Source organism: Onthophagus taurus, chromosome 2 (genome assembly GCF_036711975.1).
Source record: "Onthophagus taurus isolate NC chromosome 2, IU_Otau_3.0, whole genome shotgun sequence".
In the NCBI taxonomy this organism is placed as follows: domain Eukaryota; kingdom Metazoa; phylum Arthropoda; class Insecta; order Coleoptera; family Scarabaeidae; genus Onthophagus; species Onthophagus taurus.
The window spans coordinates 27,043,977-27,061,190 of NC_091967.1; the positions used below are offsets into that span (position 1 = coordinate 27,043,977).

Sequence of the window (17,214 nt, forward strand, 5' to 3'; positions counted from 1 at the left end):
CAACAATGAATTTTGCGGATTGTACTACCTAGGTTGATTGTAGTAGCGACAAAACATTTGTTTTATAACACCTCATTATTCCTATTTATTATCGAAATTCTCTCACCTATCTTTAATGCTTCGTTTGTCCTTACACTATATCATCAAATGTACTGTATCGTTTGATTTTCATTACATTATTATAATTTAGATACACAGGATCTGTTTTCACGCAAATATTTTGTTAATATTCTATGTAATGAATTTTCCTCTTGTAATTCCCAAACCTTTTTTCTTGTTGGTTACTCTATATGAATTATCATTGTGAATTGGTGTATCGTTATAAAACAATTCATGGATTGATGTTGGTTTTTCTGCTACGTTGGGGATACATCTCACCATACTTTGCATACGCAACGAAAAGTCAATATTAATGTGGTTCTTCCCCATAAAGGTATGGGCGCTCACCAATGTTTAATTTGGAGTCTTCAAATTTGCCTTCTTCCAATTTCCTTGTTGCATAGTGAAGTTGTCCTTGTAATTGTTTTATTGTACTGGTCATCCATCTGTAGTCTTTGTTTCCATCAATTCTTACAATTACATTATTATTCTTTGTAAAATTTCTGTTTAATTTATTTAAATGCATAATTAACCTTTAGGTCTTGCCGGCTTTAAATAATAATTCTGTTAGAATACTCAGGTTAATGTACAGGTTAATGTCCAAATTTCGATCGATTTGCAGGGTATCTCAGTTATGATAGAAAGTTTCAGTTTTCGTGAACCTGAGCTACTTTTTAGTGAAACTTACAATGCTGCAAACCAAATTTTCATAGCCCTCTTTGTTTTTGATGGACAGGGAGGGAGTGTTTCAAAATTTACGATTTTCAGACACCTGTATCTCGGCTATCCGGAAACTTGGTAAAAAAGTAAAAACGAGTTCTAATAGATTTTTTCACGTAGAATCCAATGGTGCACGTAGAATTTTTCTAGTCATCACGGTTTGTGAATTTCCTATATTTTATTTTTTTATTGAACTACAATTTCTTCAAGCTTTTCAAAGATATACAGGTGTATCTGAAGGGGTGATTCTTTAGTGAATTTTAAGGGTACTTTGATATATGAACCATGGGCGACTTCGGCTCCCCTAAGGAGCTACACTCCTCCAAAAATGGCGGAAATTTTTGGTTTAATTTGTTTTTCTCAAAAACCATAAACGCTAAGAAAATGAAATTTGGGGAATATGTTTAACTCATAATAGGGCATGTTTTGACCCTACTTGTACTTTCAACCTACCCTTCTAAACTACTAAACGTAACCATCCCCTTTACATTTTTGCTAATATTTTTTTTATGGAGATGATAAATACGTTAAAAAAATTTGTATCTAGGTAGATGAAAGTATCCTAAACCTTTTTTGTCTCTCTAAAATTTTTCCAAAAACGACTAATTTTTGAGAAAAAAAATAATAAAGCAAACACTGCACGTTAAACAACGGGGTTGTCGATCAAAAGTTGGAATGAATTTTTAATGAAAAAATCTTAGTAGGCTTTGCAATCTTTGTCAGAAATATTTTTGACGTTTAAATGTCAGTGTTTTTCTTACTATTATTATTTTTTCAAATTAATTTTTAAATAAAGTTCTATCGTGGTTCTATCGCATTTACGCTCGTTCAGTCGACGTTTCAAAATTTTAAATAAAACAATAATAATAGTACGAAAACCACTGACATTTAAACGTCACAAATATTTCTGACAAAGATTGCAAAGCCTACTAAGATTTTTCCATTAAAAATTCATTCCAACTTTCGATTAATAACCCTACAGCTTAACAGTTAGTGTTTGCTTAATTATTTTTTTTCTCAGAAATTATTAAATTTTTGAAGAACATCAGAGAGACAATTGATCGGGGCTGGTTACGTTTAGTAGTTTAGAAGAGTAGGTTGAAAGTACAAATATGGTCAAAACGTGCCCTATTATGAGTTAAACATATTCCCCAAATTTCATTTTCCCAGCGTTTATGGTTTTGAGAAAAAAAAATTAAACCAAAATTTTCCGCCATTTTTGGAGGGGTGTAGCTCCTTAGGGGAGCCGAAGTCGCCCATGGTTCATATATCAAAGTACCCTTAAAATTCACTAAAGAATCACCCCTTAAAGTTTGTTGCAGTCATTTAGATACACCCTGTATAATACCCTTTATAGTTAACCTCGAAATGTAACAAATACTAGAATACCGGAATAAACAAAGAATTTTGAAAACACTATAATACTTTTACTACTATATTACTTTTATTTATTTATTGACTTATTAAAAAAATGTAACGAAAAATAATTAAAAACTAAAGATGATGCAAATATGGCTTCAAGTTACAAGAATTGTTCAAAGTTGTTTCCAAATTTGCCTTAATGCTCCCGCTCAATTACAATATGTTGGTTTTCTTGATACCAATGCCTATTATTATGACGATTATAGATTTCTGTGATGGTAAAATATGGCTCATCAGACCATATAATACACTAACTAAATTCAATATTATTTTGTGCATGGTTCAAATGTCAGTTACAGAATACCAAGAATATTTGGATTTGGTTGCGCTCTTTCTGGATATCTGAAGTGAACAATCTACTAAAATGTTTGTAAAAATAAGATGTTATTGCTTATAAATATTGCATTCTACCTCTTTATGTATAATTCAGCAGCTTGGTTTAAATTTTCATTTGCATGAATGTAACGTGCTAGCATGCCATATTTTTTATAATTTTCATAGCGCTCCATGTAAAGTATAAGGTAATTAATAACAATACAACTTATTGATGTTTTAAAGCACTACCAGAAATCAAGTAACATTCGACTTATTGTTAGTACAAAATTCAAAATTAAGTTTGACAGTAATTAACTAAATTTACTTTGATTATTCCGATATCTTAGCAACGCGATCACTTCATTTATCATAGCCCTCTTATAAAATATTGTATTTTTTTAATTTCGAGGTTAATTATAAAGGTAAGTATAGAGTATTATATACTCTATACTTATATACTCGTTATTTACATTCCGATTTTCATGACCTAGGTATCAAATGAAATGGTTTTATAAATACTACGATTCATGCTACAAATAATTTTTTTCCAAGGCCATCTTCAATTTCAAGCGATTATTAACTTTTGTTTTTTAAATTGCTCCGTATATTTTTCTTCGAGTCATTGGATAGAGATTGTTTTTCTGAATCCAGTGATGTACATTACATCTATTTTGAATGTAATTTTAGCAAAGAAAAGACACCTTGTATATACAGGTTGTCACACAAGAACGTCGCAAGCTATAACTCTGTCATTTACATTCTGATTTGATGATGTACAATACATCAATGGGTTCAGAAATTCATTAATTGTACTTTCTGCATATTGGCTTATAAACAACTTATAAATGTCATTTACAACTGCTTCGGACATTGAAATAACATTTAATGACTGTTATCACTATCAGTTTTGCGCGTTATTTTTTATTTCTTACCATGGCACACTACAGTATTACAGAAGTGACTTTAAGAGAATGAAAAGAAAGCTCATGAAAATCGGAATGTAAATGACGTTATGAAGTTATAGCTTGCGGCGTTCTTGTGTCAGAACCTGTATATACTGTAAGTTGTTTATAAGCCAATATGCAGAAAGTACAATTAATGAATTTCTGAACTCATTGATGTATTGTACATCATCAAATCAGAATGTAAATGACAGAGTTATAGCTTGCGACGTTCTTGTGTGACAACCTGTATATACAAGGTGTCTTTTCTCTCCTAAAATAACATTCAAAATGGATTTATTGTACATCAATGGATTTAGAAAAACAATCTCTATCCAATAACGTGAAGAAAAATATACGGAGCAATTTGAAAAACAAAAGTTAATAATCGCTTGAAATTGAAGATATCCTTGAAAAAAATTTATTTGTAGCATGAATCCTAGTATTTATAAAACCATTTCATTTGATACCTGGGCCATGAAAATCGAAATGTAAATAACAGAGTTACATCTTGGGTCGTTTTTTGTGTGACACACTGTATCTTTGAAAAGCTTGAAAAAATTCTAGTTCAATAAAAAAATAAAATATAGGTGGTTCCATTTAAAAACACCTAAGTTGTGCTTATAACTTAGAATCCGTGATGACTATAAAAATTCTACGTGCACCATTGGATTCTACCTGAGAAAATCTATTAGAATCCGTGTATACTTTTTTACTAAGTTTCCGGATAGCCGAAATACAGGGGGTGTCTGAAAATCGTAAATTTGGAAACACTCCTTGTCTATCAAAAACGAAGAGGGCTACCAAAATTTGGTTTGCGGCATTGTAAGTTATAGAAAAAAATAGCTCAGGTTCGCCAAAAACCGCAACTTTCCATCTTTCATAATAACTGAGATACGCTACAAACCCATCGAAATTTGGACACCCTGTACAGGGTGGTTCAAATTCGATGTCCGAATAGGCTAACTCGAAAACTATAAGAGTTAGAAGAAAAGTAGCTGACATCTCATGATCTCGTTTTTCGAGAAATTGGTAATGCCAAAAACCTCAAAGTGCTATCGTCTTTTGTTTTTCCTCTAGAGGGCAAAATTGAAAATATCGTTAAATCAGCAAGTGCAATTATCTTGGTTATTATTATAGGTGGAGTATTATAACTAAGACATTATATGGACACTTTTTTATAGAGAATTTGATGACGTAGTCAAAAAAATTTTGTCGGTTTTAGATTTTGAGATATTATCACAATTTTCGTTTTTTTTAAATGGAAACAACCACTGATTATTCGCTTAATAAATTCGTTATTTTTTTCTGATTACAAAAATATAGGGTTTGACAGGTCTATTTCTTATTGTTTTAGAATAAAACTAAAAATAAACTTTTCTTTTAGTGTCGTAGAAAAATTAAATTTACAGTTTCCTGTAAATTACGGTTCTATAACTAAAAATTAAAAAAACATATTTGTTATATTTGAAACAAATATACTTGTTGAACTGTTTAATTTATATATGTTTTACACAAAAGTTGGAATAGATTGCATTATTTCACATTTTTTATTACGATTTAATATTATTTTTAAATGACTTAATAAATTATCGATAGATGGCGCTCATATGTTTTTTTTTTTTTAATTCAAATAAACATTGCAACATTTGTTTGTATTCAAAAATTTTCTGAAGTGTCACTTTAAAAATCCTGTTTTTAAGATCAATTACGAAAATTTTGGAAAGTTTGACATGTTAGAATGTTACATATTAAAAAATGATTTGTTTTTAAATACCAGAAGTTATCTTCGTATTTAATTGTTAACTTTTTAGATTTTACCTACCGCCCCGTAACTTACAGGAAACTGTAAATTTAATTTCGACGACACTAGATGAAAATTTTATAAGAAAAGTTTATTTTTAGCTTTATTCTAAAACAATAAGAAATAGACCTGTCGAACCCTATATTTTTGTAATCAGAAAAAAATAATAAGTGGTTGTTTCCATTTAAAAAAACGAAAATTCTCATGATATCTCAAAATCTAAAACCGAAAATTTTTTTTTGACTATGTCATGAAATTCTCTGTAAAAAAGTCTCCATATAATGTCGTAGTTATAATACTCCACCTATAATAATAACCCAGATAATTGCACTTATTGGTTTTACGATATTTTCAAATTTGGCCTCTAGGGGAAAAACAAAAGACGATAGCGCTTTGAGGTTTTCGGCATTAGCTTCTCGAACAACGAGATCATGACATGTAAGCTACTTTTTTTCTAACTCTTATAGTTTCCAAGTTACCCTATTCGGACATCGAATTTGAATTTCAAGTGATTCGGAGTAAAACTCTAGGAGATAGAACTTTTAGAAGTTCACCTTGTTAGGCTGACCGAACGACACAGGCTCTCTCCCTTTCTAAGGGTCTAAGGCTATTTTAAAATGAATATCGGACAATCTTTCATGGCAGAGCCATAAACTTATCAAGTAACACTTTCACATAAATAGAATAGACTTTCTTCAGTTGGTACACAAATGACGTCTGTTGTCTCATATATATATTTTTGAATGCTTTGCCAGATTGCTTCCACGTTCACTTCCTTCTCAGGTTTGGTGTCATGCTAATAAGATCATGCATTGACAAGGTTATTATGATCCATTCCTATGCTGGCGTATGTGAGTGCTCTTATGTCTATTAGTATTTGCGTTATAGGTATTGTTCGATTTGTAATTATGATAATATACTCTATTATCGGAGGCGTTTGTATCATGAGTATCATGATACAAACGTTAATCATTGTATCATCGTTTGTACCGTGAGTCAAATTTAGGTTTTGCTATAGACAGGAAGCTAACCATGTGGAAATAGTTCAATAAAACTCACCACGGTTCATAAAAAAGCTTACTTATTTACTCTTTAAAACACAACAAAGTAACTTTATATAGAAACAACAAAAAATTAAACATATAATAAAGTAGGGGTGCGATGCGCTTCGAACAACGTTACACCTCGCTGGTTCGAGTGGTTCTGGTTATCGGTTGTCGCTGCGCCGATATGGTCCACGCAACCAGGGATTCCCCTAGCTGCGTTTAATTCATTATAAAACTTTCCACAAATCATACCTATAAATCCTCTTCCTTTATCGGGGTTTGTGAGCCACAGTGATATGCACTCAATTCTGTCCGGTAAGTACCTATACAAGAAACCCGATGTAGAAACATCAAACCTAATGCAAGGAATATGTCAACTCATGATTGAAAGTATTTCTTAGGATGTATTACTTTGTTTGAAAAAAACCGATTCAGTACGTAATTAAAGTTTTCATTCCGTAACAGTCTTTTAATTGCTTTACTTTTTGACCCTTCTTACGTAAAAATAATTTTAAAATTTTACAAAACTTACAAACTCTACAAAACAGTTTTCATGTAATGTAATCTTAACGCTTTGATGCCCTAATAATATATTTAATATACCTATATATATGTATTTATAATATAAATAATGTATTTTTAAATTCATAAATGTTTATTTAACCATTTTATTTTAGAATGAATTGCAAATTTTATCAAGTCAATTTCGACTCATTCAAAAACGATTAGTAGTAAAATATAACCAGAAAAATCCTACTTCGTTAGCTAATTTAGACATTGTACTTCACGATACTTTTGAAGACATCATGAGAGTTGTCGAGAATTTAACCGAGCGAAAAGATTTACTATTGAAGGCTCAAATAAAATTATCTAGTGCATTACAACTAATAAGTACTTTAATAAAATTATTGGATAACAACAACAACGCAAATGTTATTGATGCTGCTTTATGCACTTACGTTTTTGACATAGAGAATCAGGCAAGTTAGAAACATTAATTGCAAAATAAATCTTGTAATATATACTTTTGTAATTTTTTTAACAGAATTGGGAAGATGTTGTCGATACTACTTTATGTTACTTGATAAGAACAGTTTTGTCTAAATCTGAAAAAGATAAACATAGAGCACCACATACATCATTCGAAGAAGTTAAAGATATTAATAAATTAGAAAAACATTTTAGCCAAGTTTTGGATCGAGTTAGTAAAAGAAGATCAAATAACGAAAAAGAAATCACACATGGTATAAATTCTAATTATTACAAAATTGTTAAATATACAGTACGCGTCATAAGTAACACGCCCTGTCTAATTTGAAAAAATTTTGCATAAAAAATTGTTTGTCACTTTTAGTTTTTCTGGAAAATGTGTCAATTTTGTTTTTTAATGGAACGTCCTATATATTTCCTCATATTTTCTGATTGAGCTAAAAAATACGAATCCAATGATACTTCGCAATCAAATATTGGTTAATTATTTTTTTCTGCGCAGTTTTTTCGTTTTTTTATTAATTGATATCATAAAAACTAATTAACCAATATTTGATTGCGAGGTATCATTTGGTTCGTATTTTTTAGCTTTATTTTAAAATGTGGAGTATAATATATAGGGTGTTACCTTTAAAAAATAAAGTTGGTCCGTTTTCCTGACAAACTAAAACAGATAAACAATGCAAAATTAATTGGGTTAACAAAAAATAAAAATTGACGTGTTTCGGCTTATAACGATATCTCCAACAGTTTTTAAATAAGACATGGGGGTTACATATGATGCGTACTGTATAACTTATAGCGTCCAAGTGACCAAGCTATGGCAAATGAACATGATTTATCTATATGCTAAGTTGCTTCGTTTCATAGGTATTGCATTTTAAAGTTGAATAAAAAAAACGCCTGCGGCTGCGGCTGTGGGTTAAAAGTAAAGATATTAATAATGCTATTATAATGTAGTAATCGTGTATCATCATAGAGGGGGTGAGGGTGCGGCGAATCCTAGGTAGGCTTGTCCCAAGGTCTATAGAACATAAGGTTACCCAATACCGATTCTCCTCCTCTGAGAGGCAAGGTGGGTCAGTGACGTAGCTGGTTCTATGAACAACACAACACGATGCGAGGTTTAAATATTTTATATAGACTGTACCACAGTATAGGCACGTATAGGCTATCTTTTACTCTGACTGTATCGAACCAGTGACGTCAATCTGCGGGGTAATAATCGATACTACAGAGGCATAGGGAATTAGATAACCTTATGTTCTATAAACTTATAGCGTCCTTGGGCTTGTCCTACTTGTTTTTCCGTTCTCATGGTTCTTGTTTTATGACCTGAATCAGGACCGACACTGCAGTTTTTTTACTGCTCCTTCACGAGGTGCCCCTGTACCATACCAAAAGTGTCGGATCTAGACTTGCCACTCGATAAACAGGCGTCCCGCCCGGCTGTCGTCGCATGGTTTAGGGCTTGCACGGGAGAAAACGTGCCTTGGGACGACTGATATTGTCGAAACCGTTATACCGTGCAGCCGGATCTTGGCTTAATTGCCTGGGTCAAGAGGAGACAACCTCATTAAAAACCCCAAGCTGTCACCTGACGGTCTAGTCATCTGGGAAGTGATGGCTGCTAATATAAGCGGACTCTGGAGACCTGCCGACCTTCAGTTTCAATAGGCTTATTGGGGTATGGGAGAACTGCCTCGATGAACTACCCTTTCTACCCTACTCGTGGGATTACTATAGAGACGCCCAGTAACAACGAAACCCTAGACGAGGGGAAATTAAAAGGATGAAGGATAGTCCACCATCATAATCTAAACTTGTGGTAGCTGGACCGTCCGCGCACAAGTCAAGTTCTCTCTCTCTGGAAGAGGAGCAAGTTCTTCTGCACTCTGAAGGGGGGGAAGATGAAGAGGAGGCTGTTAAGGTACTAGACAGTCTCAGTCTTCAACAAAAACGCCTGCGGCTGCCAGGGTAGGCTAGAAGGAACCTACGTAAGCTTATGGGGAGCGGGGTGTCTTATGAGTCCGCCCTCAAGCAGGTGATTAAAAAACTAATTACTCCATCGGAAAAGGGTGCAAAGACCTCTAAGCCTTTGCACAAGAGGGTGCGCTCTGATGGGACGTCGTCTGAGCAAGTGGCTAAGAAGCCCAAGCCGGCTGAGATTCAACCGACGGAAACCAAAGTGCTGGCTCTGGTTAATGATTGTAAGAGAACATTAAACACACTGAGTTGTGATAACAGAGTTTCTCTGAGCTGGGTCCCGGGTCACTCTGGGATTGCTGGCAATGAGCTAACACGAGAGGGTAGCGCTGAAGCGTGTGTGGGGCCGGTCATTTGCGATGGCCAAATATAGGATTGGACTGTGGGCTGAAGAGAGACTTCGCCTACTGTGGACCAGTTCTCCTGGAATGAGATATGCTAAGGTGTTTAATAATATCGCCACTGTCAAACCCGGGAATATTTTAGGACTTGCCCGTAGCAGCATAAAAGGTCTAATGGGTGTCTTTACTGGGCACTGCGGATTAAAAGCACACCTCAACTTGATGGGTTTAGCCGACGATGTTGAATGCCGACTGTGTGCAGAGGATGTCACTGCCCTGCCGTTAACCGTATCAGATTCTCGATTTTTTGGGTCGCAGATTATCTCCTCGAAGGATCTGAATGACCTTTCACCGAGCAAGGTTCATTAAGAGCATTGACCTGCACGGTGAAATTAGATAACGATACCTATCGGGGTACAATAGATCCTTAGGGTCGCGGTGCAAGGTTGGTCCGCCTACCCGATATGTAGTCTATGTAATGTAATGTAATCATCATAGAACATGATATAACTGTTTATTTCGAAGATATTCGGGGCTATATGGACACAACGCATCCGTGTTCAGTCCTGTGTCACGAAACCAAAGTTTGATTATGTTTTTGTTTCTGGTGTTTTTTTTTCTTGTTATTAAAGGAAGTCACTGATTAAAAATGGTGCGCATGTATCAAAAAACTTCAGGGTCAAAATCCTACATGAATTACAAAGTGGAAGATTTGGAAAAGGCTATGGATGCAGTTGGGAAGGGGATGTCAAGGAAAAAGGCTGCAGAAAAGTTCAAAGTGCCTCGGACGATGCTTGAAAGGAATTCAAGACCCGTTGGACATCCGATTGTTTTGAGCAAGTCTGAGGAGCTGTTGATTTCTGAAACTTTGCCTGTTGTTGTGAATTGGGGGTTCCCCTTGACAAAGGCCGACATTGGAGATGTGCTGAATAAATACCTAGATAAACAAGGGAGGCAGGTCAAGGTCTTCAAGAACAACAGTCCAGGTCCAGATTGCATCGATTCTTTTATCGCTAGAAACAACCTGCTTATCAGAATAGCGTCAAACATCAAGCGGTCTAGGTCGTCAGTCAACCGCGACGACACATTACCACATTTTTTAACAATGCTAACCTTTCTTCAGTGAAAAGTGTAAACCTGTATAATTATCATGTGTCCAAGAAGCCCCAGCAACGGGGCTATTCGGACATCAGTTTTTTATATATTTGTTGTTGTTTGTATAAGGTATTTTCAATGTTTTATGATAGCTATATAATCCTGAAGGTTAGGTTGGTATGATGAACAAGTTTCTGTTGCCCTAACTTTATTTCTTCACTTTTAATCTTCAGAAATGCTCAAAAAACGTGTCCAAGTAACCCCATCTTACGGTAACTGTCAATAAATGATTAATTAGCTAATTGATACTTTTGTTAACATTAATTATAGCTTTTAAGAACAAATGGATATATTGTTGTTTAAGAAATTTTTAGATCAAAGCGTTTCTCGAAGAGGTATCATAGATGCTGAAATCAGTAAGTACGCAATTTATAAAAATGATTACAATATGTTACAATAATACAGGGTGTTTCGGTGACTCTGTGAACAAATTTAACTACATATACTAGAGTGAAAATGATGAAGATTCATTTAAAAAAAATTTGTAAAAACCGTCAAATTTCAAAGATACAGGCCATCAAAGTTAAGAAATTTTAACACATGTTTCCAAATATTTTAAAAACTATTTACAGTAAAGCGCTGAAATTTGGTACAGTATAAATCAATGTGATGTAAAATCGTTAGGCAATTTATGAGGCTGTTCCTAAAATTTGTTTGCTCAGAACTGTTTTATTCTATCATAACCCTACATTTATTTTTGCGGTTTCTAATAGTAAATTTAGTCTAGAAACTTTTATTACGTTTAGATAATATTGATAAAAATCACCGTTTTCGTGTTAAATGCAAAAATGTTGGGTTCCGATGTCAATAATAGCACTAAAAAAAAAGATCTATGTTTTTGAGCATTTCCTTTATTATTTAGTATTTTTTATTACTTGTCTTGTTATTTTATGTACTTTTTTATTATTCCTGTTAGTGTTATCGTTTTCTTGTTTATTTTTTATTGATTTTTAATTTATTCTTTTTGGATTCTTTTATTAAACCAACTAAAACAAATTAAAAATGTGGTTTAGCTAAATCTACACTTGGACATGTTTCATACATAATAGTTATGACAGCTCAGTTAGATTTTCACTTTATTTTTTTTTTTAGTGTTATTGCATTTAATATGAAAACGGTGATTTCTATCAATATTCTCTAAGAGTGATAAAAGTTTCTAAACTAAATTTACTATTAGAAACTGTAAAAATAAATGTAGGGGTATGATAGAATAAAAACGTTCTGAGCAAACAAACTTTAGGAACAGCCTTTATAGCATTGTTCCCGCGTACCGATTCAACTCAAAAATTTCCTAATGATTTTACGTGATATCAGTTTACACTGTACCTAATTTCAACGCTTTACCATAAATAGTATTTAAGATATTTAGAAAAATTAGTCAAAATTTCCTGGTTTTGATGGCCTGTATCTTTGCAATTTGAGGAATTTTACTAATTTTTTTTCCATGAATCGTCATCATTTTCACTCTAGTACATGTGGTTACATTTGTTCCCCGAGTCACCGAAACAACCCATATAATTATAATTACAATATCTCGATATAATTAGTATTGTGGATTTAGCTGCTAGTTACTAGCAGATCTTCAGAATCCTTATTAATTAAAGAAAAGCTAGATCCTAAAGGCAAAGAATCATTAGCAACATTCTATCGCTGGGTACTTTAAGAAAGTAGCGATACACTATCACGTAACGGGTTACGTTTTCCAGAAAATATCTAGATTTATCCATACTCTACTATTTCTTCCACAGAAAATTTAAGAAACTAACATTTTTGACATAATTCTGCGTTGTGATAAGAGTTCTATTCTATTGCCTTCTCTTTAAGAAGTTTCTAGCATCTTTTTGGATGAGTTCATCATTGTTATTGAATTGTATTAAACTATACCATATTTCGCTTTTACATTACTTTCTAGTAATTAATTTAATTACTTTCATATACACTGTTGGAAATAATTCACGAGCACATCCTGTATAATCTGAACGTGTGTGTCTAGCGCAATAAAATTTGGTATGGAATTAGTACTAAAGTAGTGTAACTTACTCTTACATGGAGAGCGGCACAACTCTGCTGGGAGGAGAAACATCAATAGCGAGAGTATCCCCCGTGAGCTTCGCGTACCATCGCTACACGACGTGGCATGGAGTTTATAAGTCGCTGTATTGTAGCAAGAAGGATGGCCAACCATGCCACCTCAACTCGCCTCCATAGCTCCTCAACGTTAGCCGAGGAAGCCGGATAACGTAGAAGTCTCCGACCAGTCATTTCCCAAACATGTTTGATCGGATTCAGATGCGGAAACCGAGCTAGCCATGGAAGCATTCGTATACGGTGCTCTTCCACAAAGGTCTGTACAACACGCCCGATGTGCTGTCGTACGTTGTCGTGCATGTATAGCAGACCTGCGAGCCTCCGAACGTAGGGAAGCACAACGGACCGTAGCACCTCATCTACGTATCGTTGACCCGTCATGGTCTGCTATACACGCAGCAGACGTGTACGTCCACCATGTGTAATAGCACCCCAAACCATAATGCTCGGTTGTCGGTGGATAGGGCATTCTTGCACGCACTGCTCGAGTAGACGATCACCACGTCTCCGACGAACTAAAATTCGCGCATCACCGGTGCTCAATTCGAATCTGGATTGGTGGGAAAACAAAATATCCGTCTACTCGGCAACCCACTAATGCCTAGCGTTGACCCACTCGTGACGTATGCTGCGATGCTCGGATGTTACTGGAATCCGCTGTATCGCACGACGCACGCGCAGTCCACTATCTATCAAATGCCGCCGTACAGTTCGCGTACTGAGTGCGCCTTCCCCTGCCGGTGGCCACAGCTCCAAGTTGCCTTGAGGAGGACTCACACGACGTTAAAACGCTGAGCACAAGAGTGCGATCCTCGTGTGCTGGGGTCACACAGGGCCCTCCCGACCGGTCGAGACGACGCGCAATTTCACGAAACGATACACTCTCAATGTGCATACCCTCAAACATTCCTCGCTCAAACTCACCTAACTAACGCGATCGCCCATCCATTGCGCACAGAGTACGATAACAATGTGGGTCCTCACACCACACTAAAAACGACCGGTATTTTCCATTCACTTCGGTCTCCATAGCGACGGAATGTTCCACTTGGAAAAGCGGCTCAGTCAACAATGCCGCGACGGAACAACTCGAAACTCGATGAATAAACTCGTCTACAGTAAACCTTTGTGCTCCTCAAATATCATGGATTTATCTTCACGCGTTCAGATTATATAGGGTGTGCTCGTGAATTATGTCCAACAGTGTACTTCTGGCATGGTTTTTGCATATGTATCTCTGATTTATTTCTACGCTGTATATGCCACTGGTACTTTACCTAAACACATGTCCAACCTTTTTTTTTTAATTGTAACTTAAATAGACACAAGCGTACATTATGTTGCATACGCATTTATAATATATGAAAAACGTTCAGATATAAAATTTCATTAAAATCCAGTCAATAAAGCATGCCCATCTCTCGAGGTCTGGCCTACCAAATGTTCCACGGGAGGTTCAACAAAACGTGGTTTTGGCTAGGCAAGAAAATCCTCATGGTACTGTAAGGAGTATTGGGTCTAATTTGGACATTAGAAAATCAACGGTTCACAAAATTTTAAAACCCGCAAAATATCATTTCCATAAAGTACACCTCATTCACGAGCAATGAATCATAGTTTTGCAACAACAATTTTACAACGATGACGAAGACTTTGTCAAAAATATAATTTTTTATGACGAAGGAACATTTACATTGAGTGGACAAGTAAATGGACAAAGTTGTCGGTATTGCGCCACCCAAAATCCAAATTAGCCAAGAAAGTCGCACACGCAATATTCGCAAAAGATTTGAGAAAACCTTAGCTGGAAAGAGATGTTTAAATTTTTTCAAAACGATGTCACACTTTAAGAAGCTTTACTAAATCAGTTTTTGACACTCAGGGAATTGTTTAAAATAATTGGTTACCATAGTTACTCATGGCTACTGCTATTTTTATCATTTATACAAATTTGAAGTAATTAAACTTTATAGTAATTTTTGTCGAAAATTTTCTTTTGTAACCAATATTAATATTGACTGTACTAGATTCAGAAAAAATCCTCTTTCAAATTCCGTAATAAAAATAGAGGATTGCCAGTTGAAAAAAATATCCTATAAGATTATAAATTTAAAGATATTAGTTTTGGTGTTATTACTTAACTTTAAAGTGTGATAACGGCTTAACGGAGCAATTTGTATATTGATAAGTGATGTCTTATTTTGGACCTACATGTATATAACTTGATTATTATAAATTATTTTTTAGATACAGAACCTTCTAAAGTTATTACCGCAAAAAGTGAAGATGTAGAAGAATTTGGAACAGAAATCGCTAAATCTAGTTCAAGAATATTAACAGCAAGAAGAAACTTACTTAGCCGAACACAAAAACTTGTTGAATAAAAATAATTTAGAAAAAATACCTAATATGTGATAATGGATAGAAACAAATTTTATTTCAACAATCCTATCATTTTTATATCGCAATTGTTAATAATTGAAAGAAATCGTGTGGTTGGTAGAAAAGAAAAAAAGTGGAAAGGTCTTAATGCCAAGAAAGAATATCTTAAAAATAAACTTCTTTTTAACTTGACTAAAATTACAACATTTTCTTTTAAAGTTCTATTTAAAAATACTTTTGAAAATCAGTAAATTATAGTCAATACATTAGTTTATAAATTAACTTATTATATTAAATGTTATATTAAAACATAAACAGCATTCATATATAACATTTTTATTAAATAAAATATTAAAAATCTAATCAAAATAAGTGTAATCATATGCATGCGAAGATAATTTTAGAAAACCGTCTTGAAACATAAACGTAAAACCCGAGTTGTTTTTACACCAAGTAGAATGACACAAAGAGATTCATGTGTGGTGTCTCGTTCACCACAAATATATCTTGTTTATTAAACTATTACTAGAAGTAACACTAGCACTATTAGTAGAACTACTATTAGACTAGAACTAGAAACTTTCGGGTTAAGCCGTGCGTCTTTTGAAAAAGTGTTCATTCATGTTTGAGCGGAGGAATATTGTCGAGTAGGATTTTCTTTCTTTGCTGCCGGTAACAGAAATAATGGAAAATGTCTTCCTGGTAATCTCAGTGGTGTTAGGAAGTTTAATGACCGCCTTTCTTGAAATGTTTACAGTTTTACAACTTTCAATGGAAAGTTCAATTACTTTCAATCGTCTTATCTTTTATCAATACGGTCTCATTAGATTCATCACCATGTAGGACAACATTGGAAGATCTTCAATTTCCCTGTCGTGAACGGTATTGTTACCAGTATAAATTATAAAATTATAGCAATAACCACTTATTGATTCACATAATAAGTACGTCAATCGCAAAGCAGTTTAGAGTCGATCGCCAAGAAAATCATGAATCTAAAATATCTAATATCTGGGCCTCAGAGCAAAAAAAAGGAAGGTTACTTTAAACACTTCGGTCGATCTTGGCAAGACAATTATATAAAAAGTCGATTTGGATCAAAAATTAGTTACAACAATCAATTATAACCGTTCTTTATTTAGTAGCTTTAAGTCGACTAAGCATCAACATTGTTGATTTACGAAAATTAACTCAATCAAAACTCATAAAGTAAAAGCGATAGGGAAATATTTGTTATACATAAAACCTTAGTAATGGACCGTAAAGACTAGATCCATAAAAAGATTGAACCCAATTATTACCATTTTTTATTTATAAGCTCTAAACCGATTAAACATCAAAATTGTTGATTTTCGAAAATTAACTCAATCATAACTCAAAAACTAAAAGCGATTGAGAAAAACTTTTTATACATAAAACCGTAGTAATGGACCATAAAGACTAGATCCATAACAAGATTGAACCCAATTATTACCATTTTTTATTTATAAGCTCTAAACCGATTAAACATTAAAATTGTTGATTTTGAAAAATTAACTCAATTAAACTAAAAAACTAAAGGCGATGGGGAAATACTTTTTATACATAAAACCTTAGTAATGGACCATAAAGATTAAATCCATAACACGATTGAACCCAATTATTACCATTTTTTATTTATAAGCTCTAAATCGATTAAACATCAAAATTGTTCATTTTCGAAAATTAACTCAATTATAACTCAAAAACTAAAAGCGATGGGGAAATACTTTTTATACATAAAACCTTAGTAATGGACCAAAAAGACTAGATCCATAAAAAGATTGAACTCAATTATTACCGTTTTTTATTTATAAGCTCTAAATCGATTAAACATCAAAATTGTTGATTTTCGAAAATTAACTCAATTATAACTCAAAAACTAAAGGCGATGGGGAAATACTTTT

General features: G+C 33.8%; 1 protein-coding gene across 1 annotated transcript in view; it reads left to right on the top strand.

Annotated features, from left to right (window-relative positions):
* The window catches only part of LOC111420809 (Bardet-Biedl syndrome 9), a 40,682-nt gene extending 25,080 nt beyond the window's left edge, over positions 1-15,602 (top strand). Inside the window, exons 6-8 of the mRNA XM_071194583.1 lie at positions 7,025-7,327; positions 7,393-7,591; positions 15,155-15,602. Of these exons, the coding sequence (XP_071050684.1) occupies positions 7,025-7,327; positions 7,393-7,591; positions 15,155-15,291 (639 nt within the window). The 3' untranslated portion in view covers positions 15,292-15,602. The remainder of the gene's footprint in view (positions 1-7,024; positions 7,328-7,392; positions 7,592-15,154) is intronic.
* The last annotated feature ends 1,612 nt before the right edge of the window (positions 15,603-17,214 follow it).